Source organism: Alnus glutinosa, chromosome 9 (assembly GCF_958979055.1).
Source record: "Alnus glutinosa chromosome 9, dhAlnGlut1.1, whole genome shotgun sequence".
NCBI classification, from domain to species: Eukaryota; Viridiplantae; Streptophyta; class Magnoliopsida; order Fagales; family Betulaceae; genus Alnus; species Alnus glutinosa.
Genome location: NC_084894.1, coordinates 881440 through 908938, shown reverse-complemented (window position 1 = coordinate 908938; position 27499 = coordinate 881440). Strand labels below are relative to the sequence as shown.

At 33.9% G+C, this 27499-nt stretch overlaps 3 protein-coding genes across 3 annotated transcripts; 2 read left to right on the top strand and 1 right to left on the bottom strand.

Moving 5' to 3' along the window:
- Positions 1 to 1816: 1816 nt before the first annotated feature.
- On the bottom strand, positions 1817 to 2581 carry LOC133877710 (dirigent protein 22-like). Its single transcript, XM_062316091.1, has one exon. The coding sequence runs from the start codon at positions 2538 to 2540 to the stop codon at positions 1959 to 1961; it is 582 nt and encodes a 193-aa protein (XP_062172075.1). The 5' UTR covers positions 2541 to 2581; the 3' UTR covers positions 1817 to 1958.
- Positions 2582 to 14896: 12315 nt separating this feature from the next.
- On the top strand, positions 14897 to 16391 carry LOC133878661 (uncharacterized). Its single transcript, XM_062317235.1, has one exon. It carries the CDS (start codon positions 15113 to 15115, stop codon positions 16067 to 16069), a length of 957 nt encoding a protein of 318 aa, XP_062173219.1. The 5' UTR covers positions 14897 to 15112; the 3' UTR covers positions 16070 to 16391.
- A 9377-nt stretch (positions 16392 to 25768) lies between these two features.
- Positions 25769 to 27008, top strand: LOC133878467 (uncharacterized). The gene has a single exon (XM_062317022.1). The coding sequence runs from the start codon at positions 25895 to 25897 to the stop codon at positions 26822 to 26824; it is 930 nt and encodes a 309-aa protein (XP_062173006.1). The 5' UTR covers positions 25769 to 25894; the 3' UTR covers positions 26825 to 27008.
- The last annotated feature ends 491 nt before the right edge of the window (positions 27009 to 27499 follow it).

Here is a 27499-nt window from a genome sequence, read left to right as displayed (position 1 = left end):
AGTAGTTCTATTCTTTAAAATAGAAAAAATTTAAAAAAAATTATAAAAAATAAATGTATAGCAATTACTTTTTATTGTACTTGATCTTCTTTTCTTTGGAAAATTCCAGAGACTCTCTAATTTTACTTTTTGGGATGACTCTACTTCTTTCTTCATACTACTGCGAACAGATATTAATGAATCTATGCTTTTAGCTATCCAAAAAAAACTTGGAAAAATCCAACGTAAAAACAAACATCATGGAGCCTACGTGACTTTAAATCTTTAATGGCTTTCAACTCTCAAGTCACGTCGCAAACACTGACAAAATAATATTCAAAAAGGAAAAAGCAAAACCACTCATATTAATGGAATTCATTGAGTTTTTGATCAGTCCCCACACCACACGCAAAACGAAAAACGATCGAACGTGGAGTTAAGAATGGGTCCCATCCTGTTACAAAACGAACCCAAACCACACGTTCTTCTTGGACCAATTTTTTTTGATTTTTTTTAGAACAAAAAAATAAAAAAAAAAAATCCTTTTTAGATCGCTTGGGTACAAACTTTATTACAACATTCTTTTAAATTTATGTGTTAGTTCACGTTAATGCCATGTGATACATATAATTACTGATTGACCTGAAAATTTATAATAAAAACTATAATATTTCTAACAACACTTTATTTATTTATTTATTTTAACTTTGAGCAACTACCGTCTAAAATCATGGGTCATCATCATAAAGCCATTTCATCATTTAAGTTTTCTAATTTTGTTATACTCAACTTTTTTTTAAAAAAAAACACGTATGTATCATTTTTTTTTTTAATTTCTTTATTTTATCTATCATATATGAGAATGAAAAATTAAAACTAACCATATATAAACAATTTTTTTTTTTTTTAAAAAAAAAACAGTGAAATGATATTGCAACTAATTAATTAATAACATAGTTGAATAGGATTGATTATTTAAATTTAGAATTAAAAACATTAGAAATAGGCTTATATTATAATGGAAGGAGCATGGAGAGTATAGAACCGAAAAGATGGATTTAGAAACTTCAACCAATTTGTACGTTTCTTCTTTTTGTGATCGACTCAAAAGAATATCCCTTTTACGATTCAATTTGACGACTAAGTGTATCTTCAGCCGGCGGTATAGTTGGTTAATTTAGTCGGTTAATCGACTTTTGTTGGAATGTAGTCGATGAATTATTTCAATTAAATTGATTAAGTTAGTTAATAGACAGTCGATTAAATTGGTTAATATGAGTAATAAAACGATGTCGTTTTGAGAAAAAAAAAATCCGAACGTTTCGTTCTTACGATCCTAGCTCGGGCTTCCCACCTAATACGAGCCAGGATTGCTTCCTAAGTGCGTGGAGTATGATTGTGCAAAAGATCATTTCTTTGCTTTCATAAATTGTACACAATAGCTCCAAGACATTACCTCCCCAAGCTAGCTTTTAAGCTTTTTCCCTGCATCACCTTTAAACACCAATCCTTTATATCTTTCCAATTCAAAGGCACATTGCGAAAAGAGCAATCAACCATGATTCCAATCTAGATTCGCATACTGAAACTACACCTAAAGAAAAGGTGATCACGGCTTTCTTCAGCTTCATAAAAGAAAAGATACAAAATCCCAGAATCATGGACAATCCTATACTCGAAAGTATCCAGAAGGTAACCTGCAGGGTGCTAGTGATCTAGCCACAAGAACACTTTAGAACCGTTCCCAACCTTAAACCGGATGAAACTTTTGGCTATATTACGGAGCTTGAGGATTTTCTTCCGACTCCAATATCACATTAATCTTAAGTAATATAAATAACATAAAACCAACCCCATTTATTGGCTTAAAGCAATCAAAAGTGGTCGGCCAATTAACATACTCAAAAAGTGATCAACTCAAGAAATTAAGAGCATAATTGAGTAAATTAAAGCTAATTAATTAAAAAGACTCAAGAGCATCAATAATGCAACACATAGACATTGTACTCAACGATGGCGTCTTTTGTCTTGATATCAAAGGTATGAGTACTGGCTTGAACATACCCCCTAGCAAACCGGAAAAGCCCGCTGCCTCCGATCACCGGCATCTCCCTCAGGGCGGAGAACACGGCGTTCCTCCCTAGCACGGAGATAGTGCTACCATTGTACTTCCCTTCAATAAATGCAAAGTTCATAACCATTAGTAGACCAAGCTCTTGTTGCGAGGCAGAGGCATAAAACCCCTGAGCCCTTCCGACCAGCTTTGAGCTCAACTTTGGTCCCAAGGTTAAAGGGTTATCGATCATGTTCACTAAACCGAAGCCCGTCGATGTGTTGGAGACCGGTGGCACGACCATGACAGCAGACGGATTACGGCCGCTGATGGTGTCATGCCAGTAGAAGCGGAAGTGGCTGAGCTTTTCTTTCTTGAGCCCGAGTAGCTTCCGGTCTAGGCTTCTGGAAAAGCCTCCATCTTCTCCAGCGACCGAAACTGTGGAGAAGGAAGAGATGAAGAAGAAAAGGAGGAGTTGGGAGACCAAGATTGGAAGAATTCTAGCCATTGGAACTATAATGGAGTACAAATTAAGCTTGCATTGGAGTTGGGCATATGTTGCCTATTTATAAAGTGAGTGGTAAATAGTGAAAACAGGCCTTTTTAAGCACTATTTATGTCACGTCTTATGCTTAAGGGACTTTTTATGACGAGATGTTGAAAACATTTGGGCAAACACTTCGGTAAACCTTTTAATTGTGGAACAATGACAAGTCAAAAGATTTGATAGGTAAAAATACAGGTTTATAAGGAACTTCATTTTTACCCAATGTAGTTTCTAAAGTTGAAAAGTTTAACTCCTTTTTGTTAGGATTTTTTTTTTCTTCGAGATCTTCAATTTCTTAAAAAAAATGGATATATTTGTAATTTTCTTTTTAAAATTTTATAGGGTATAATGGGCATTTCTTTGGTTAACTATTTAACAAAAAATCATAAAGAAATTGAGTGATTGAAAGGAGTTGATACATCATACACTTATTTTGCTAACTTTTGAATTTGGGGGTGAAATTCTAAAAGCCGACCGATGGAGGGAAGCAAATTGTAGAAGATCCTAATCCGAGCAGGATCAGGATCATGATCAGGATCATGATCATCTATAATTATTTATCCAAATTTAAGAGAATTCAGATAGATAATTATGAAAAACCACTTATAAGACCCACCTGACTAAATAAAAATTAAGATGTCCAACCACTTATTCGGTCAGGTGGGTCACATAAGTGGTCTCTTACAATCACCTGCTCGAATTCTTTTAAATTCATACAAATAATTGTAAAAAATCATAATCCGAGCAAATGAGTATTAAAATGCTCCATCATCTATCTAGAATATTTATTTTTCATTTTTAATTTTGATTTTGTTTAACTTTGTCCAATGGAGTTGAACACGCGTGGGTAGGCAGCTGGAGATCGAGGGTGGGATGGCTGGCTTGGGAAGGAAGGGATGACCCCCTCTTTTTGCTTTTTTGCCTCGAATGCATGAGATGATCATGAGTTAGCTCCACTGCGTGCAATTATTTTCTTCCTAATTACATTTTTATAATATGCTCAACTATATATTATCCTATTCAATGTAATCATCTAGAGATCTTCTTCTTTTTTTGTTCTTTTTTTTTTTTTTTTTTTTTTCAATACCGTTTTTGAAATATATTCCAAGCATCTTCCTAAGCCCATTGTTGAAGTGAGAAAACTTCTTCATCGAGAACTTCTTTTTTCTTTTTTCTTTTTTCTTTTTTCTTTTTTCTTTTTTCTTTTTTTTCTTTTTTAATTTTAATTTTAATTTTTAGATAAATGAAAAGGAGCTACAAATAAAAGGAAAATACAATAAACTAGGGCTGGGTAACCCAAAATAAATACTAAGAATGAAAGTACGCGGAAACAATGCTTCCAAAAATGCAGGTCTATTAATTCTTGGCATGGATGTCTAAAATCTGGGCCACCAGTGAAGGTGGTCAAATGTGTATACAGGATCCAAACACCATTACAGACTACAAAAAACACAAAGAAGAAATATACAACAAAAAGTCCAGAAATACAGAACACAAAAATCCAAGTAATTAAAACAAAAAGTAGATAAAAACAACACAACAAACCCGATTGAAAGAAGGGACTGGGAGCCACTGGTGCGTGAAGATCACGCGCCACTAGTGGTGGCACGTGAGGACCATGCATCACCACTAGAAGGCCTCTCTTCAGCATAAATTGTAAGGAATCGCCCTGAACCACCTAAAACCGAGGCAGAGAAAGGGTAGAGGGTGAGGCGTGGCCACCACGCGCCGAAGAAGGAGACAAACTCCTTGGCGCTTGCAGGCCACGCCCCGATGCAGGGACATCGAATGACGACGAGGTAGCCATTGGTGGAAGCAAAAGATGCCGGCGAACCCACTGGAGAGATGCGCGTCGAGCAAAAATTGACATAGGATCGTAGATCTAGATCCAAAGATTTCGACCCAACAACCAAGTCAAAAATTACAACAAACACGGTGGAGGTATAGGGCGGAGACTGGTATTGGCTGTGTTAAAGTGGATAGGGCTACATCAAGTTTCAGCAAGATATAGGCCTCAATAGAAGCGTTAGCAGATGGGAGAAAGGAGAAGGGAGAAGGAGAAAAGGGAAAAAGGGGAGGGAAGCACTATGCTTCCCTCCACCCATGAGCTTGAGACGGTTAGTTTTTTCAGAGAAAATGGTTTTTAGAAAGAAAGTGGAGAGTTTAGAGAGAGGTAGTTTGGCCTTCTTCATTGTAATCTTTCCACCATAGAATCATGCATGGTTAGATATAAAAACCTTAATTACCAGGCTAACTAGCTAGCTAGGTTATGAATATGGGTGGCAATTCGGGTTTATGGGTAGGGTTCATGTCGTGTCAAGTCGTGGTATATGACTATATGAGTCGACCTAAATACAACGCATTTGTCAAACTTCTCAATCCTGACGCAACCCATTTAACTATAAAAAGTTATACAAGATGACTCGTATAACTCGATCATCGGCACCTCCCTCATGGTGGTGATAGTGCTACCATGAAATTGTACGTACTTTCCTAAGGGTGAGTATCGGTTCGGTAGGCGATTAAATTGGTTAACCAACTTTTGTCAGAATGCAGTCAGCGAATCATTTCGGTTAAGTCAATTAAGTCGGTTAATAGGCGGTCGGTTCAATTGATAAGTCGGTTAATAGGCAGTCGGTTAAGTCGGTTGAATCGATTAACATTCGGTTAATATGGGTAATGAAACGAAGTTGTTTTGATTTTTTTAATGGGGGAAAAAAACAAAAACAAAAAAAAAAAATCAAACGTTTCATTCTTATTAAAATGACGTCATTTTGTTTTATGTCGATTTGGTTAATAGGTCGGAAATAAATGTGGTTCGGTTCGGTTACCAAACTGACTTTCAGAACAAAATTTTATACAGATTACCGGACTGAAATTAGGTGGTAGGCAGTCGATGTTGATTCGGTTCGGTTCGGTAAGCAGTCGGTAGGCGGATAATTTGCCCACCCCTACATTCCTTGAACCAATGCAAATTTCATAACCATTAATAGACCAATCTTCTGTTGTGACACGAAGGCATAAAATCCGGTCTTGTGCTCTTCCTACCAATTTTGTGCTCAATTCTAGTCCCAAGGTTAAACGGTCATCTATAATGCATACATATTGAACCAATGTCACAAAAAATAGTATGGATTGTCATTCTCATTTATTTTTTTAATCTACAGGCCAAATAGCACATCAAAGACAGCTCTTCTTTATGATTTTTAGTTATCAATTGCTTAATCGATTGGGGACTACGCCTTTTGAAGTGGAGGTCACTAGTTCGAATTTTCCCTCCCCTTTTGTGTGGACATGTAAAAAAAAAAACCAAAATCACTCGAAATTTAAGTTATTAATTATGAAATGGAGTGGATGTTGTACGTGGGTTTAAACACACATATATACACTTTATTGATTGAACAAAAGAAAAGAAAAAAAAGGAGAATAAAAATAAGAGAAAATGAAAAGAAAAAAAGAAAGAATTAAGGAAGATAATGTGTTAAAAGAATCAATTGCATAAGTCAATCTATTCCTCTCGATTAGAATTCGATGTAGTAAAATTTGTAGTACATCAATCATTTTTCATTTTCTTAATCCTTAATGATTCTTTTTTCTTTTTTTTTTTTTAAAGGCAAGCTTTTACATCTCAACTTATAAAGGTAATCAATCATTCTCTTTTGGAAAAGGGGGGGAAGGAGATCATGGGCGGCTCATTCAAGCCTATAATAAGTTGTATAGTTAATGGTACCCTTCTTCCTTAATTCTCATAGACTTCCAATCCTAATAAATATTTAAAAGAGGAATTTACTACTTAAACCAATTAATACTTTCAAAAAAAAATAAACACTTTCGGAAATACTCGTTTATTCTTAAGTATATTTCATTTTACTCTAGGTTCATCAAAAGCTTTACTTCTAGCCCATCAAGGCCTGATTCCAATTTTGGCCCAGTTAAGGTTCTTAGTTATTAGGCCCATGGGACCATTTATCTTCTGAGGTTGTGAATTGTTTGAGGCTCTCAAAGTTCTTTTAATATTATTTCATCGACTAGTTAGCAGTTTCAAAACGTATCGTTTAAATAATATTTCAAAATTTATTTAATGGAAACACGATTTTTAAAAATCCAGTTAAGCGTTTTATAAAATCACATATAAGCTTTTAAAATCTAGCACTTTTAAAAATGTATCACCTTGCTTGTGGTTTCAAAACATGAATTTTTCTGTCTTTAAACACATTCTCAAACAGGGTATTTTTTGTGATTTTTTTTAAAAACGCACATTTGGTATGCGGAATCGCAAGACCAAATGTACTTTTTAATAGTTTTATGTTTATGTTCTTTTTCCTCTTTTTTTTTTTCCCCCTTAGCTTTTCTATACACACAATTAATCAATTACTTGATGGAGACCACGCAGCCCCCCATAGGTTCATCTTTAAGTGCAATTTTAATCATGTGTATATAAATTCTTAGGCACTTTCGGCTTGCAAGCCGATTTTCAAGAGTAAGTTTTATCTGAAGTTTGTATTATTTGGTATCAAAGCTATCAGCACATCGAGTATAGGATATAACGCAACGCGTCGAATATGAGATCGAATGAGTTGTAACTTTGTGGTCAAGTTTGAAATGCAACAATTCCAGGGTTCCATTCGACTCTTCATAATTGATACACAAATCTATCTTTGTTGTATCAAGGTGGACTAGTCCACCTCTCACCGCGAGTTTTGGACTGCTGCCTCTTTCTTCGGCATTGGGCTAAATCTCTTGTATTGGGCCTTAGACCCATTTACTTTGTCCTTTGACCTATTGGGTCTAGTCCATTGACCAGATCTATTTGATCCGGGCTTACCTGTAGAAGAAGAAGAAGAAGAAGGTCCGAGTCAAAGGCCAAACACTTTCCCGTTGAGTTAGAAATTCCATTGGTACGTGTCATCATGTGATCTCTTGTACCATGGAATAAACAAGAAGATAAATTTGTTCCATTTTCCGCCGTCAAATTTGTCATGCCCGCCAGGTTTTCAAACCTTTTGGGACACTCTTAAATATTTCTTGGCAGAAAAGTTGATGGGTTTAGGTCTAATCTTCTGGTACTTTGTACCTTCTTCAAACTACGGCTGTAAATAAAGAAATGGGTTGGGAAGGCATAATTGCATGATCTACAAGTCAAACAACAACACAAAAAAGTAGATTTCTGGGTATCTAGAAGGCCTCATTCAATCCCCGCTAGTTTATTTTAAATGAACGAAGACCTACCCTCGTATGATATTACAGAGATCTTTCAGGGTATTGTTTTGATTTTGAGAAAAAAAGTATGTTTAATGCACAAAAATAATTAATTTATCGTTTATACTTAGGTATGGGTTTATTTATAAACAAAGAGATGGAGTCAAACTGAATTAGATTGGAGTAATTGGAGTTTGATTTGGTTGGGAGTTCTATCTACATTCAGCTGAGAATTGAATTGTTGACTAAATTCTTCAAAGAGGCGTTATTAGACCGGGATTGAAACTACTACCCCAATTCGACTTGGAGTAGGATTTCCCAACAAATTTAAACTTTAACGTTTTAGTTTATCTTTATTTTCAATGAAAATATTTCATGTTTTGTTTAATCACATACCTCAAAAAAAAAAAATATTAAGGTATTAATTAAATGATTAAATTCATCATATTTTATTAACTTAAACTTTTAAATAAATGGTGAATTAATATGTAAAAAAGAATGTTGAAATTGTTTCGTCACAAAAACATTATGGAAAACAAAGCCGAATATCTGGATTTGAAGGAATGAGATGATCACCAGAGAGTGCGAGGGTTTTAGGAAGCTTTTATGCTTTAAAAAATAGGTTTGACCTTTTATCAAACCATTTTTCGGAGTACAAAACTAATCAAATCAATCTTTAATTAAGGTTTAATTCGTTAATAAATCACTCCATTTATCCTCATTTCATTAACTTTTCTGACCTAATGCCACGTCATATCCAAAACATTTAGCTTATAAAGAGTTGTTTATTTTTAACTCTTTTATTTTTAATCTTACCTAGCTGTCATATTCTCTCACCAACTGCTGGTATTATATTCACCACATTGGCTCAAAATGATTTCTTTAATTAGGTTTTTTTTTTGGGTTTAACAATTTAGATTATATTAATCGTATTCTATATTTTTTTCTAGTTAACTAAAACGGGCACGTACCGACATATTGTTATCATTAAAATCGTCAAACCCACATTACATTGTTTCTTATTAATTAGTTTGGCTTATTCATAACCATACGTGTACTAGCATTTTAGGTTTAGCTTGGTCAGTCTTAATTAATTGTAACTAGACTCATAATTAGAATTGAGACGTGTATCTCTTATGTCTTCGAACTAAACCTAAATAAATAAATAACGATAACTCTTAAATAAGTTCCGGTTTACCGGATAAAGGGGTCTTAGTTTCTTCTTCCTAATTTAATAGGCAAGTAAATTACTCAACCATAAATTGAAAATAGAATTTAGAAAGAAATCACTGATCTATCTATAATTTCATAACCCTTTAAATATTTTTTGAATTTGAATTGTTTATTGGTTTTTTTTTTTTTTTACTTAATGAATCTTACAAATTACTCAACTAAACATTAACTTTATTTAGTTTCTTGCAAGATAGCTTCAAACCAGCTTGACTTATTTGTCAATTTAGTGCAAATTGTTTATTATATATCATTTCCCTTCACTTAAAGAAAGGAGTTCAACACATATTTTTGTGGTAAAGTTTTCTTTTAATCCGGCCACTTTATTAAGTTGACACAAGTTCAAAAATACATGTAATTCTCGCATGCATTTTTTTTTTTTAATTTTTTTTATTCTTATATTGATTTTTATTAATACAGCATGTATTTTTTTTTTTTTTTTATATGCCTTTTTACAAATACATGCAATAATCACATTTATTTTGAACACATATGAGTTTAACATATTGAATTAAAGAAAAGAAAAAATTAAACCTAATTTAGAAGTAAACTTCATCTTATTTTATTGTGCTTCTTAAAAATTGATTTGATCACAAAGTCCACCTACTGTCATGGTTAGAAAAGCTTGATTAGAGGAGAAGTCAAAACTTTCAAAGATTGACTTTTGGGGTTTTTGGACCAAATGCCTTTCCCTCTGACCTTCTTATTTCAAATCAGCTATACTTGTCAACAAGAAGGTGGGCGAGGGAGAAACAGCTCAGGTTAATCTCTGATGCTTCTATTTTCAATTTTAACTCTCAAAGTTTAAAAAGCTGAAAAAAAAAAAAGAGACTTTATATATATATGTATGTATATATATATAGAGAGAGAGAGAGAGAGTTAAAAATTAGATTTGATATTTCATTTATATTTTACTACCGGCCTTCTTTTCGATAAAACTTTTTTTTTTTTTAATTGATTAAATGATTAAATTTACTATTTCTTATCAGCTGAAATATTTAATGTATTGGGTCTCACTTATAAAAGAAGTTTGAACCCAAAAGTTAATACTTTCATGCTCTAATACAATACGTATTAAATTATTATTTATCTAAAAAGTTTAAACTGATAAGAAATAATATATTTAATGAATACTTTAACATAAACATATCAACTCCGTCCCTATAGGTTGATCCATATTAAGAAGAGATTATTTGGCACCGATCAAAGCGCGATGAAATTAAAAGTTTGTTGTTGAGATAAATTTCGAACCATTTAATACTATGAATTATCAGCCTTTAAGCAACCCAATGAATTTTTTTTTTCTTAAAAAAAAAAATAATAAAATCAAGACGAATCTTGTTAAACTTTTCTAAAGATCATTAATTAATTAACGTCATATATTACATACACGGTGACGCTTAAAATCATAGCATATCGATGGAAAGTTTGAGAAGCAAGATATATATATATATATATTGCTTAATTCATTTCTTTTTATTTATTTTTTTCAAATACATGTTCTGTCAAGGTTGGCAGACGTCAGCGCTGACCTAAATCCAAGTGTAGGTTCATCATGGGCTTAATGTGACATCGATGATATCGAAGAATGAATTAATCTATACACCAATTGATTAGTCAAACTTGATCGGCAAGGAATACTAATATTAAGATAACAACTTCTGACCTAAGGGCTAAGTGATTGGCTGCTTCCTGAAATAGTTTATGCTATATTTCGGCCCTGTTCTACTTCGATTATGTTTTCGGAGAACGAAAATGAGAATTTAAGAATAATCCGACAGTTTTAATGGTCTTATTTATCTTTCATTGAAAATAGGAAATATCATTTTAGCATTTCAAAACACCTAGGAAGCGGGCACCCCTAGCATAGGGATGCACGAGCCACCCTCAACTGAGTGCCGGCTCACACGGTCATCCTTAACAAAAAGGTGGCTTGGCGGCTATCTAATTGCAAATAGGTGATTCACGCTGTAACCCCAAGTAAATAGAAGTGATTTCCACCTTTCGAGAACACCTTCAATAGATGAGAGGCTCGCACGGCCACCCCAAGCAAAAGAGATGGCCGCGCAAGCCACTCCTTTGTGGGGGATGGCCGAGCGAGTCCCACTCTTTAATTGTGAGTTGATCGTACCCCTATATTGGGAGTGACTGCTTCCCTCCCAATTTACCATTCATTTCTTTTCATATATATATATATATTTTAAAGTGATATGTTCATTAATGCACATTAACAACAAACAATCCTTCAATCGAGTTGTTAATCTTTAGATGCATCTTTTAATAATAATCATATTGTATTTGTCTAACACCCTCAGCATCTCAATCAATCAATAACGTCACCACATTCATAAGCACTCAATCTATATCCATTTTTCTTATTAATGAGGCCAATCAAGCATGAGCTCATAAACAGAAGAAATTTTTATGTGGGATTAAAACTAAAAAAAAAAAAAAAAACTCTATTTTCAAGAAATTAATGATATATATATATATATATATATATATATATATAAAATCCTGAATTTAAAATCGATTTTGTTTTCATCATTTTCTGTATCTATCTATCTCTCTCCCTCTCTCTTCTTTTTATTTGTTTTTTACAAATTCCTTCCAAATGTGAGGTGATGAAATCCGAATCTCCAACAATTTGTTGTCATGAACCAAAATTGCTAGAAATTCAAGAAAAAATTCTTATAAAATCTACGTGCCCAAACATAGAGACGGGTGCTCAAAAGTCGAAACGTATTCGAACTCTTTCACGCTTATTACCTGAAATTGATTAGGAAATTTCGTGAAGATAATTAAAGATCTCGAAGCACAAGAAAACCGTATGAGTTTGACCATTTTGTGGAGGAAATGTCGTGCAAGAATCAAAACATGTATGGAAAAGAGAAAAACATGTGGATGTTATGTTTAATGATGGGGAATCGAGAAAAACAATGAAACTGGGCGTTCAAAAATCATGACCCATTTGGGACAATGAATAGAGCCTTAAAATGTTGTTTTAATACTAATTACTTTTAATTATTTCCATCAAGAACACCATGAGAATATTCAGATTTTGTGCCTCAATTTGTAGGTCCTAAAACGGCGCCGTCGTCATCGCAATCGGAGAGCACCATGAGAAAGAATATCCAAGTATTTGACATAAAAAAAAAAAAAGTCATTTTCATTCTATAAGACTAAAATACCCTTGGATTAAAAAAAAAAAAAAAAGGAAGCCCCCATTGTCATGTCTTCTCCTTTATTTTTTCCTATATTGTATTTGACATAAAAAAGTTAAAATTCAGATTTAAAAACCAATAGAATAAATTTATTTTTTCCTATATATAAACAAGTCATTTTCATTCTATACGATTGAAAACGAAAACCAAAGTTATTTCTTCTCCTTTTCTTTTTCCTACGTGAAGTAAGTATCAGTGCTAATTAACTTAGCTTTAGTTTGCTTGAGTGAAGCAAGAAACTTGATAATTATGTTTGCTAATGCATGCTACCCACACGTCAATCAACCATAAATTTGGTGTTTGGAAAAGATAAATAAATCATCGTCTGACAAGTAATGAAGGGGCATAATGGGTAGTTTAGGTTAAGTAAATCACGTGTCTCGCACGTGAGGGGGGTTTCATCAGGATTTAACAGCCAATCCTAACGGAATATCCTTAAGTGAGAGGTTTTAAAACTTGATTACTCCAATTTAAAATGTTTTCTAGTTCCGTAAGCTTCCGTCTAAAACGCGTATAATTCGATACCCTCTTGTGAAGTTGTCCCATAATATTAATATCAATTTTTAATGATTCAATGCTATTGATTTTTAATATTATGTATCTTTTTAAGCAATGGCAAAATCAAGTGGGAGCTCTAGAAGAAGCAACCTTAAAAATGTTGGTAGTTGGAAAAGATAATAAAGATCGAGGAAGTTGTAATTTAGTGGGTTCAGAAGTTAAGAGAAATTGAGAGAAGAAGAAATTTCCTCTGCACATCCATTATTATTATTGTCTTTTTGGTCAATGATAAAAACTGAGCTCTAGAACATTCACTTTTTGTCAACGAAAGTGAAAACAACACCGTTTTAAAGAGGCTGCTGCAGCAAAATATTGATGAGGAAAGTTGCATGTGGTTAGAATTCAATCTTCACTTGAATTGGAAGCGTTTTGGATAGGGATGACCAAATCATAAAACTTTGCATGAAACACCTGACTGGTCCCCTCCAATTTGACTAAAAGAAAACAGAGCAACCTACTTATCTTCAATATTTTATGTTTTTTTTTTAATATATTTTAAGGTTTTTTTTTTTTTAATACGTAATTTGATTGAAAACTATTTTTGTGTTTTAAAAAATGTCTTTTGTTTTGAGTTGTTTGTCGATATCTATAACTTGAGAACAAAAAACAAATGTATTTCGGTGTTAGATTTGGATTTGTTGTCAATTTGATTCTTATAATTCCGACTTAAACAATTTATTGTCACCATATTTTTATTCAATTCCCAGTAATTAAATGATGTCAGATCGCGTACTGTAACATTAAAATAATGTCGTTTTGATGAAAAGTTTGTGAAAAAAAGAAGACTGCATTAATTTGAATCCCCCCACAATCTCCTACACAAAGAAAAATGACTGAAAAAATTGTAAGAGGGTTGTGAAAAAGAAGCTCTCGCCAAAGCAACTTGCTCCGACATGTCGGACAGGTAGACCTTGCTCGAACAAAATGCCCATGTTTGAACAGAAACAAGTGCTATGTAAACTTATTAATTTATTTTTTATTTTAAATGATGTGTCAATTATAAATGAGATTTACTATTTTAAAAAATATACCATTATTTCATAAGGTGTAGAACATTTTTCCTTCAACAGAAAACTCCATTTCACAACTCTAAAGAGGAAGTAGCACGGATGACAACTGAGATCCCCTGTCTTCCAGTTGTCCCCCAAAATGGGCACTTTGGTTGGGGTAGAGCTCATAGCTCCCTAGTGCCTAGGAGCAGTGACCTTCCAACTTTCCAAGTCCCATTCAATAGAATTCCAACTTCTGGTCTTGGATTGAAGCTCTAGAAATGGGGTTTGGACTGCAATTTGATTTCACTCTGTTCTTTTTCTTTTTCTCCTTTAGGGGTAGAGGAATGGAGCAGGGACCGTCCTCAAATTTCAATCATGGAGTACTAGATTCTCCTAACATGAAAACAACGTTTGATAAGATATAGATCAAGATCAACATTACCATAAGATTTTTAAAACATAGTTGTTTTTATTTTATTTTTCATTTAAAATAAACGACTTTATTTTTTTGCACGAGTCAAATATATTAACAAGCAACTTAAAACACAAAACATTTCTCAAAACACAAAAATTCTTTTATTTTATGTTTTCAAGAGTAAAATATTAACAAACAATTCAAAATACAAAACACTTTTAAGTAATATCGCTTTTTTAAAACTAAAAATAAAAAATACTTCCCATAACAAATAACAAACATATCATGTACCCATGTGACATTTAGTATGCTTTTTTTTTTTTTTTTTTTTTGTGACATTTAGTATGCTTGGTTAATGGAGTTGGAACTTGGAAGATAAAACTACATTCACAACAATCTGAAATTATAAGAGCCAGATGGACAACAAAACTTAAATTTAGAGAGAGAAAAAAAATATTAATTTATTCTTTACCAACAAAACATGAGGGACAATGTTGTCAATTGACCAATAATTTGGATAATGGATTAGTGGAATCAAAGTTTTATTTTTTGGTGGGGGTTTCTAGAAACAGCCAAACAGGGTGCCAGCTCATTCATTCCGTAGGATACTAGGAGTCATAGGTCAATTGCTGCAAATCTTATTCCCCAAGTCAGAATTCCAAAGTTCAAACTTTAAAGCCCACCTTAGAATCCTGGCCTTAAGCCTTGGAATTTCAAGCCAATTCTCCCATCTTAAATCCCCCCCACCCCCCAAATCGTTCTTCACTTCCCTCTCATAAATTTTTTAGCTTTCCCCTGTTTCTCATCAGCAACAACAGAAAACAGAAAGCCACCCTTCTTTTCCTCTATCTTCCTCTAAGGACAAGATACCCAAGAAAGAACTAAGGAGGTTTTGATATTTGTCTCAAAAAAAAAATGGGGACTTTGGTGGGTCATGTTGCGCCAGGCTTTGGCTTCTTTTTCATTGGCTTATGGCACCTCTTCAACCACATCAAGCTCCATGCTCGGTACCCAAATTCTTATACCTCTCCCCCGTGGTTTCCCACCTCAAGATTCAAGTACTTGGAGCTCTTCTTGATCATGGCAGGATGCTCTGCCTCCATAGCCATGGAGCTCTTCATCGGCCCGGACCGGCACCAGCCGCTTGACCCTGATGGAACCATCCCCTCCAACCATCTCCACAACTTCGAGCACTCCTCCATCTCAATGACTTTCTTGGTCTACGCCGCTTTTGCCATTGTTCTTGACAAAATCGGCGCCAGAGTTCAACATGGGCTAACCCAATTGCTCGGTGCCGTAGCCTTTTTCCAGCAGCTTTTTCTTTTTCACCTTCACTCAGCCGACCACATGGGCCCGGAAGGCCAATACCACTTGCTTCTACAAATTGTTGTTTTTGTTTCTTTAGCCACCACTCTAATGGGAATTTCTCTCCCCAAGAGCTTCTTGGTCAGCTTTGTAAGGTCTGTCAGCATATTATTCCAGGGCCTCTGGCTTATTGTCATGGGTTTCGTCCTTTGGACGCCGGGATTGATTCCTAAAGGCTGCTTCATGAACCATGAAGAGGGTCACCAAGTGGTAAAGTGCTCCGACGACGAATCTCTTCATCGCGCCAAATCGTTGGTAAACATTCAGTTCAGCTGGTTCTTGATTGCAGTCACCATTTTTGCAGTGTGCTTGTATTTGGTGTTGGATAAGGCTTATGGCGAAAAGGATGAGTATGTTCCGTTGACAAAAGAAGAAGATGATCAGCAAGAAGAAGAAGATCCTGATGATGTTGAGTCCCAAAAGAAGAGCAATTTGAGCAAATTTGGCAATCCAAAGAGCTTTATTCAAATGGGAAAGGCCTTTTCATCCATTGACATGGAAAGGTAGATGAGGAAAATAAAGAAAAGAAAAGTGTACAAAAGCGTTAGGTTGGTGGGATCGCACTTTATTTAATTAATTAATCCAGCACGAATTTTCTGGATTAAACTTTAGTTTAGGGGGGAAAGTGCATGTGGGGTAGAGGGAAAACGGTGTCTAATTGTTTGGTTTGCATTGATGGCCTTTAGTGATTGTGTGTATAGAGAAAGTAAAAGGAGATAAGAGGAATTGTTCATAGTATCTTCAAACCACCAACTTGTGTAAAATCTTCACTTTTGTTTTGATATAATGTAATTTGCTTGTGGTTTATTGAATTCTTCATGATTTCATAGATTTTGGCACCCTTAGTTAAGTTGTTTATATTTTAAACCATGATTTGAAAAAAAAATAATAATAAAAGATTCAGCTTCGGCCACGCTTCATTTAGGCTAATAAGATTGAAACACGTATTTCCGAAGCCAAATCCTTCAAAGACCAATATATTTTACTCCATTAACTAAGTTATCTCTACTAAGTTATTTGGTACAAAGGATTTGAAGTGGTCTAAGAATGTATATCGGATGTTCCTTTAAGGTAACATCCTTGTACAGTCACAATTCACAAACTACACCAATATGTGTCCTTATTATGATTGTGGTGGCCCCGTGCCTTGCACTCCAACAAGATGGATATTCAAAGCAATCTGTACTTCGAAAATGACCTTTTTCTATTGTAACATCCAAACCCAATTAAAAAAAAGTAACAATAGCGTGTAAATCTTGATGATGGGTCTGCTGATTCTGTTTGTTAATATTTTTATTTTTTATTGTTTTTTTAAAAAAAACGTATTTTGGGTGAAATATATAAAAGTGGAAGTAATTTCAAACATTTTGTATTGTTTTGTGTTTTGGAGCGTTTGTTAATGTTTTTGTTTTTTTTATAAAAAAAAAAATAGCAAAAGGATCCAAAAAAAAAAAAAAATTATCATACAAAGCGAGCGAGCTCGACGTCCACGTGAGATAAGAAATAATTTATGTAAGCCATAACAAGCATAAATCTGACCTATATATTTATCATATTAAAAGATTTCCAAGGGAAATATGATGCTGAAAAAAGATAGGGAACAAGATTTGGTGCACCCTAAAGTTCTTGAATTATTTGCAGATGTCACTATTTGTTACATTCTTTATTTTAATCCACGAGAACCTTCAAAACCTTTTGTAGGCTTGATAGACTGTATGTCTGTCAGCTTGTCGCACTACACATTTTCTATCCCTTTTAATTGCCGATCGGAAATTTTGTTTTGTTTCGTTTTTTTTATTCGAAAAAGGCAGGTAAAAAGATCAATGTAGTTATTCTATCCAAGCGGTCCGCTAGGAGTAGCACAAGATGTGCAAGTCTAACAATAAAAATTACAGACGCTCTTTTAATTTTGACTGAACATAGGATTGAGAATTCTTATTTCAAGACTTGAACTCTCACCCTAATACGTGTTTAACTATTTAAGAATTTTTTTTAAACCACTGAACCATTACCACCTTTGATGGTGAGAATATATGCTAACAAATTGTGTCTCTTCAGCCAAAGCGGGTGGGGAGTATTAGAAAATATGGCATAAGGCACATAGCCATTATATACAGTGGATGCATGGATATTGTTAGGGCTGGTAATTTTGATACGACCCGACAACTCGATACGAACATGACACGAAATTAACGGATTTGGGTCATAAACAGGTCGACCCGTTTAGCTCGGTCTGGCGGGTCGTGTCACGGGTGACCCGCCAGACATGATTACTTTTTCTTCTTCTTCTTCTTCTTCTTCTTCTTTTTTTTTTTTTTTTTTTTTTTTTTTTTTTTTTTGTTAAAAAAAAAAAAAGGAAATGGGATTATTAGGTTAGAGGGATTAGCCGAAAACACAAAAACAAAACCTTAAGTCCCTAACTTCTTTTCTTTTTCCTTCAGCCACAACACCGCCCCTTCTTCTTCCTCCCGTTTGACACGTCTTGATATCAGGGAGAGAAGAAGTCCCACGTTTCCTGTTGACAACAATTGTTTGGTGTGTCTAGGGATCTAATAAAACACCTTAAACACAATCCCTTTCAGGCTGTCGTCCTAGAAACTTAAGAAATGTCTTAAGCAGCTGTCTCAAACTTGTGTGTCTCTCTGCCTCTCCCATGTGGGAAAACCAGTAACTCTTCAAAGCCTCTATGTTCGACGCTTCCTCACTCTTTCAAGGATCAGGATCCCCTCAAATTCTTTGCCCGAATTTGATACAATTCGGGCAGGTTGTTGTGAGTAAGCATTTATGAGATTCACCTGACCGGATAAGCAGTTGGGCAGCCCAACTTTTATTTGGTCAGGTGGGTCTCATAAATGCTCACTCACAACTACCTGCCCGAATTGTATCAAATTCGGGCAAAGAATTTGAGGGGATCTTAATTCGATTCTTTCAAACCAATTGTTAGAGTTCTGAGCCAGAACAACATCAAGGTCACGGCAGCTGAGGAAAACAGAGACAATCTTGACCATTTGTAGAGGTCCATCAATCTTTTTTCTTTTTCTTTTTTTTTTTCTTTTTCTCTTTGTTTGTCTGTTGTATTATGTTTGCCACTGTGCAGGGTTGTGGGACCGATTTCCAATTGCAAGGGCGGTTTAGCAGATGATTGACGCAATGGATAGGATGATGGAGGACCCATTTGCCTACTCCGATGGGTGGCCCTCACTGTTGCCGAGCAGAGGGGCAGGGTACAGCAGCGGAAGAACACCGTGGGACATCAAAGAGGGTGAGACAGAGTACAAGATGAGGTTCGACATGCCTGGAATGACCAAGAAGGATGTGAAGGTCTAGGTGAAGTTTAAGACACTAGTTATGAAAGTTGAGAAAGTGCTCGAGAAGACGGAAGGCTACAACAAATGACGAAGCGGGTCAAACAGGTTGTGTCGACTTGATACGACCTATTATGCTAAACAGGTTTTACGGGTCGTGTCGGGTGACCTGTGAAATTGCCATGTGTCGTTGGAGCCCCGATCCTTTAACATAAACGGATCGTGTTTAAGTATAGCTTAAACAGGTTGCTGGTCTCCACAGGTTGTAAACGGGTCAATCCGCAAACCCGTTTTGCTAACCCAAAATCGTAGTGCAATCTAAAGCAATAACAAATTGATGACAATATTTTTCCTTTTCTAACTCATCTCTAGCAAGTTAAGTTAATGTATCAATTCAACTTTTTGTTAAGAATTGAACAACTGTGTTAAGATTTAGTAGCCTCACCAAAATAGTTTTTTAGCTATTTTGGTGTGCCAATTTGATAAAAACGCTGAAAAATCACTCTCAACAGCCTCACCATTTTAACCAAACAAATTTGATGACTGAAATTACTAACCAAATTAGATGATGCATTTTCCTTCACCAACTTACTCACCACATTTTTTTCATCTTTCTCTCTCACATGATCAGTACACTTTTTTCCTTTTTTCTCTTATTTTCTTCTCTCATCTCCCCCATCTCTCTCATACGATAATGTCCTTATTTCATGGACATGAAGGATTCTTTGTAAAAAAGATTAAATAGAGAAAAAAATAAAAAATATGAAAAGAAATATTATTTAAATGGAATAGTGATAATAAATAGTTAAAATGGTGAGGCTGCTGGGAGAATTTTAAAAACGTGGCTCACCAGAATAGAGAAAAGTGATTTTTAACTACTTTGGTGAGTAAAATTTGATGAGGCTTCTAAGAGCATTCCTAATAGCCTCATCAAAATAGTTTTTTTAGCTATTTTGGTGAGCCAATTTGATAAAAACACTGAAAAATCACTCCCAACAGCCTCATCATTTTAACCAAAAAAATTTGATGACTGAAATTACTAACCAAATTAGATGAGGCATTTTCCCTCACCAACTCACTCATCAAATTTTTTTTCATCTTTCTCTTTCACATGATCAGTACACTTTTTTCCTTTTTTTCTCTCATTTTCTTCTCTCATCTCCCCTATCTTTCTCACACGATAATGTCCTTATTTCATGGACATAAAGGATTCTTTGTAAAAAGATTAAATAGAGAAAAAATAAAAAATATGAAAAATATTATTTAAATAGAATAGTAATAATAAATATTTAAAATTGTGAGGATGCTGAGAGAATTTTAAAAACGTGGCTCACCAGAATAGAGAAAAATAATTTTTAGCTGAGTAAAATTTGATGAGGCTACTAAGAATACTCTTAGAAGGTTTCTCATATATATATATATATATATATATATATATATATATATATATATATATAGCTCTCTCTGAAGCAAGCGCCAATGTGATTCATGCCTGTGGCTTGCTTTATTACTGAATTTTTGCGCCAAGCGCCAATGTGATTCATGCCTGTGGCTTGCTTTATTACTGAATTTTTGCGCCAATGTGATTCATGCCTGTGGGTTACTTTATTACTGGATTATTTAAAAATTGCTTCTGGCATTGGAACAGAATAATTCTATAATATGATTGTTTTATGTGCACAGTTGGTATGCATAATAGACCCCGGAAATGAATTAGTTATTTTATAAGAATAATTTGCTCTAACGTTCACATGCACTTAAAGAAAAAGTTACCCCTACAAAGGGGTATACCTTAATCTTATAGGACGGCTGGAATTTAATATAGTTGGCTGTTGAAATTGCAATCAATTCGAGCAATTAATTAAGAGAGGGTTCACTCTAACAAAACGGTTGTTAGTGTCGTTTGAATAGTAGTGTTTTTGGAATAAAAAACGGCACTACTCATTTAACGCTGTTTAAATAGTGTTGCTTTAAAAACAACACGGTTTATTGTTCAAACGACGTTAATTAACGCCATCATTATTCAAATGACACCTTCTAGATAGTATCGTTTAAACAATAAGCGACGCTAACACTAAGTTTAGCGACAATGTTATTTAGTGCCGTTTGTATTAACGACACTAAATCCTTTTTTTTTTTTTTTTTTTTTGGGTTGTAGTGGTTTCAATGGGCTCCATTTGTCCAAGTAAATGGGACTTACACTTAAGGTTGCCCGAGTCTTATTAGAGCTCTATCTTATTATATAGGGCCTCAACAAATTGCAACCAATCCCGACCGATACCTTATATGACTTGGCTGGCAATCAGAATTTATGATCCTATTTGATTTTCATCCTAAAACAAATTTAATTACAACTAAAATAAAAAGTAAGAATAAATTGACTATTCATTAATACAAAGATGTGTATTTATATTCTTAATAAGATTAATTGAGCTTACAAGCTAAGCTGCTAACAAATCCCAACAATATGTACGTACGTAATATATAGCTAAATTTAAGATTTATTTTTGGATCTAATATTCACATGCAAGAAACATTAAACAAAAGAAGAAGAAGAAGACTAAGAGATGGATACGAATATGGCAGATTAATTAAGAAGTTATCTCCAAGTCACTAAAATAATTAATCAGATCGATCTGTAACTGTCAATTCATCCAAAACAAGAAAATTAAGCATCATCGGTCACTTAGGCTGGCTTGGCTACTTTAAAAGATTTCTAACTACATTAATATTGTATCTTTCAACTCTGAACTATAAAGGCATTTGTCATATCCCCTTTAAATTTTTAAGGAAAAAAATATAATTTAGCTTCCCAAATTTTTACTTTTTTTTTTTTTTTTTTTTTTTTTTTTACCCTCAAAATTACCAAGGCTTGTATTCTGGCTCCCAAACTACCAAAACCTTTGAAAAATGTCTATTTTGATGAATTATTCCCATAATACCCCTGTCACGTGTCATTTTTCAATTAAAAAATAATAAATAAATAAACTAAAATTTTATTTCTTATTTTTTTTATTGAATTTTTTAAAAAAAAAACTAAAATTTTATTTCTTATATTTATTTTGAAAAGGGAGGGGACGAGTTCGCTAAGCTATATGCGTGCATCATGCCCAACGATGATGCTAGAAAAAAGCAGTACATCATTCGGTCGATCACAATATTTTTTTAAAAATAAAAAATATTTTTTTTGAATTTATGTTTTTAAAAAATTTTAAATTTTAAATTTTTTAATTTAAAAATGACACGTGGTAGGGGTTTTATTGGGATATTTCGCCAAAATGAGCATTTTTTAAAAGTTTTGGTAGTTTGGGGAGCCAGAGTACAAGCTTTGATAGTTTGGAGGGCCATCTGAAAAAATGGTATAATTTGGGAGGCTAAATTATATTTTTCCCATTTTTTAATTAGAGTAATCAACCTCCTAATCTATACGATTAGTTGTACTATTAAAAATTTCTACATTTTAGTCATATTTAACCTTAATTTTCACATATTTATCGCGTGATAAAAAAAAAATGTAATCATTAGACATGCAGTTTAATAATAAGCACTTAAATTTTAAATTAAGTTGAATATTATAATGAAAAACGGAGAAATTAACTTAATGGTACGGTAGGAATATTAAAACCCAACTTAATTACACTTTAGAAGCACAATCACTTAAATTTAAATTTTATCATAAACATGATTAAAATATTGATTAAATTATTAAATTTGCTACTTTCTATCTATTTAGGCTTTTGGGATAAGTTATAGTTTAACGTGCATGGTATCGATCAGAGCAAAAGTTCTTAGTTCGAATATTGCCTCGTCATTCGCTTCTCATTTCAATTAAATATTATATGTGTTTATGATTAAATTTATCATTTTCTATCAACTTAAACTTTGAAATAAGTAGTAATTTAACGCATTAATGTAATTAACCGATGGCAACCTCATAATTTAGGTGGAAAATAAGAGTTATATATGATATTTTAAATTCCCTTAACATGGGAACCTGTGTGTTTTTTACATACACACTTCTCTTAGAATAACATTTGATTAAACCAATCTCAATGCATGGTTTATTTTCCTCACTCGATCTTTTGGTGAGACCTAGCTACCTCATCAGCTCAACGAATCAAGGCCTCTCTATATCTTAAAGATATATATCAACTTAAAATAAGCTTGATGGTGTCTAAATTGCATGCAATTTGTGCATTTTACAGATAGGAATTAAGTTGTTGGGGCCATCTATGCTAAACTAGTGGGGGCAAATGGGCTCCATTTGTCCAAATTGCCTGAGATAAGCAAGCTTCACATCCATCTTTTTATAAAATATCTTGATTGCATATACATTTTTTTGTACATCATACTCTTTTTAATTAACTAGGTTTTGGACACTGGTTTGAGGACGAATATATGGGGGATTATTTCCATAACTATTTGAGCTTTATTTGTGCTTTTCTTCTCTTGGAAACTTCCTTATTTAATAATGTTAAGATCGTACGTTGTTTCTTCAATCATCTAATCTTTCGTGCTGGCCATTATTACTTGTAAACGTGATTGGTGCAGGCACACATGCAAGCGACGATCAACTCCAAATAATCAAGCTTTTCCCATTTCACTTTCCAATGTTTCCATGTCGGTCGTGGTCGTTTCTTGCTTTCTCTTTAACGTTTGTATTATTAATCTGATGTCTGTCTTAACTCTTAAGCAAAAGCCTTACTCTCTTGAAGAAGAAGTTGTTCTCATAAATGGATAGACAAGGCACGTACGTACATGTTCTTGTACCTGAAATGTCTGTGTTTTGAAAATTAGAGGTGGCAATAGCGAGGGACAGAATTGGGTATTTATTGCATCAATTATCTTATATTAATGCACGTATAGGTGAAAAGCAATGAGGGCATGATTAACTATAAGAGCAAAAAACAAAGGAATATAATCCTCTCAATTTCATGGTTAGAACGTAAAGTTTATACATCTAACGGTACATATGAAGTTAATAATATTTATACGTCTTTTAAAAATTTTAAATAATATAAAAAATCATGTACATCATTAGATCTACCAACTTTAAATCATAACTATGTCATGAAATGAATACCGGCCTATTTCATTTAAAATAATGAAATCTGCAAATTATCCGTGTCCAAAAACAACCCAAATGAGAAATGGGTTCGGCTGCCCAAAAGATCAACAACTGCATGGGTTCTAAATACCTTAGAAACAGTTGAGTCTAGTACTTCCAAACAAGGCCTTGACCAAAAACAGACGCTAGCTAAGTAGTTATGTATTGAACATTAATACTTAAAGGACAGCACAAAATTTGAAAAAGAAAATCCGATATTATTATTATGTAATAATTATGTAAAGAAATGAAAATGAAACATATATATACAAAAATAAAAATAAAATCTATAGCCATGTATTTACTAATTATCCCACTCGATCATTCTCTCTACCTCTTCTAATTAAAGTCCACTTATTTAAAAGAAAAATATTGATAACGTCGCTGTTTTAATTTGCAATGATTTATTATTGGGTACGTGTATATATGTTATATATGCATGCATGCATCAAGTTATCGAGATCGAGGCACGTACGTCAAAATAAAAAAGCTGATCGATCAGGACGATTTCTAAGCTCCTTCCAGGAAGATGCAATATTAATTAATATCAACTTCTAAGTTCTAACACAAGCTTTTTAATTAAGTAGAAAATTAAACATTAGTCCATAGATACGTGCGTACATGCAGTTAATTGGGGCTGTAAATTAATTTGTCTACGAAAGCTTGCATCGATCTGCGAATTGTTATATATTATTAGAGATATATAGGTTAACAAAGGGTCGATATATATATCACGTCAACCAAAACGTACACCAAGAAAGTCCTACATCGATCTCCATGCATGCAACATCTCCGAAGTTTCTTCACATAATCAATCCAAACTTGAGAGTGACAATGCATATTGTTTTGTTGATCAAATCCATCTGCATCGATCAATTAAGAAATATAACTTTAATTAATAGATGAAGAGTGGGTAATGGGTAATCTCCTGTTGCCGAGACAGAATTAAACAAGAAGCTAGCTAGCTTGGAGGACGAGTGGGTAATTGTACGTAGGGGCAAGTAAAGCAGGTACTTGTTAAGGTCTTCACTGACCTTTGAGTTGAAAAAACAAGAGAGAGAGAGAGAGAGAGAGAGAGAGAGAGAGAGAGAGAGAGAGAGAGAGAGAGAGAGAGAGAGAGAGAGAAAAGGATTTAAGAACTTTTAAAAAATTCTTTAAATTTTAATTATTATTTGTTGATTCAAATCTTACTACACACCACAGTATTTATTACACACATAATATACCACTTAAAATTTAAATCTTAACATATAACAAGTACTAATGTAGAGAGACAAATTTAAAAATAGAGATGAGGTAACAAAATTCTATAAGATAGAGGTCCTAAAAAACTCTAGAGCATCCAAAAAAAAAAAAATTTATATTTTATCCTATCACAATTTTCATTTATTATGTCATAAAATTTAATGCTTAAATATGGCCAAGTAAATATGCAATTACACAATAAAACTGATAAATCAAAGTTGAAGACTATGAGGTGTAAAAGCACCTTATCAACGGATCTAATTACACCTTTCTCAATGCCGGCTTTGAAAATGATTCATTTCATAGTTATGATTTGATTTTGTTGTATCTAATGGTACAGTGTAAATTAATTGTACGTGTTACATTAATTAAATTTTTTGAATTGCGTGCCAATATATTTATTATTGGCATCATCTACACTGTTAGATACAATAACATTAATTAAATCCTGATCGTAAGATGACTGATCATGTCTGTTTCATTTCCTCTGCAATATCAAGTTTATCAACCCCAACCCCTCTTTAAAATCCTCACTTTCCCCCAATCCTTCTACGCGCCTCTCTCAGTTTGTGCTAATTCCCTCTTCACTCTCAGCAACAACTGAAAACCACCCCTCTTTTCCTCTCCCTCCAAGGACAAAACAACCAAACAAGAAGATCAGTTTGTCACAAAAACATGGGGAGTTTGGCGGGACATGTTGCACCAGGCATTGGCTTCTTTGTCATCGGTTTATGGCACCTCTTTAACCATATCAAGCTCCATGCTCAGCACCCAACTTCTTATATCTCTCCTCCATGGTTTCCCACCTCCAAATTCAAGTACTTGGAGCTCTTCTTCATCATGGCAGGCAGCTGCGCCTCCATAGCCGTCGAGCTCTTCATCGGCCCGGACCGCCACCAACCGCTCGACCCGGACGGAACCATCCCCTTCCACCATCTCCGTAACTTCGAGCACTCCTCCATCTCAATGACTTTACTCGTCTACGCCGCGTTCGCTATACTTCTCGATCGACATCATCGAATCGTCACAAAAGCTCAATATGGGCTAACCCTACTGCTTGGCGCCATATCCTTTGCACAAGAGCTTCTTCTTTTTCACCTTCACTCAACCGACCAAATGGGCCCGGAAGGCCAATACCACTTGCTTCTACAATTTGTTGTTGCTGTTTCTTTGGCCACCACTCTTATGGGAATTGGTTTTCCTCGGAGTTTCTTGATCAGCTTTGTAAGGTCAGCCAGCATATTATTCCAAGGTGTTTGGTTTATTGTCACGGGGATAATGCTTTGGACGCCAGAATTGATTCCTAAAGGTTGCTTCATGCACGTCGAAGATGGTCGGAAAATGGTCAGGTGCTCCGGGGAAGAATCTCTTCATCGCGCTATATCGTTGATAAACATTCAATTTAGCTGGTTCTTGATTTCAATCACCATTTTTGTAGTGTGCTTCTATTTGGTTTTGGTTAAAGCTGAGGGCGAAAAGGTGCAGTATGTTTCAGTGCTGACAAAGGAAGAGGAGCAAGAAAAAGATTCTGATGATCTTGAATCCCAAAAGAAAACCAAACTTGGAAATTCAATCAGCTTTATTGAATTGGGAAAAGCCTTTTAATCCATCTATATATACACGGAAAGGGAGAAGATCATGAACAAGAAAAAAAAATGTGATTAGGAATTGTGTACAAAAGTATAAGATTCGTGCATGGGATCGATCCCACTTTGATTTGCAATGATGTGATCACTTAAATATTCAAGATATCCTCTTATATGGATCGCCATTAATTATAATTAGAATGCACAAACTCTTGTTTTTGTTGTTAATGTGTTTTTAATTTGAAAAGGTGTTTTGATACGATATAAATGTGAAAGATGTTTATTTAAATTTTCCTGTGAAGTGTATGTTGTTTCTTTGTTTGGTTATAAGAGATTTGATTCATCCCAAAAAAAAAAATAAAAAAAAATAAATAAAAAATTGTTTATTTAAATTTTAGGAGTGTTTTATGTTTGAATTATTTGTTAATATTTTTATTTCGAGGAAAAAAAAAAAAAAAAAAAAAAAAACACTAACAGAACCAATTTTTATTCTTTTATCTCGTTAAATGCTATAGAAACTGATAATAAAATAAAAAAAGATAAAAGAAATAGAGAAAACACAAAGATTAAGGTGGATTGACCTATAACCTACTTCCAAACATTAAAACCTTATATACTACATATTTTCTTGATTATTTGATTTGAGCCCAATGCTCTATTTATATATAGAACTTTACAAATATTTGAATAATTT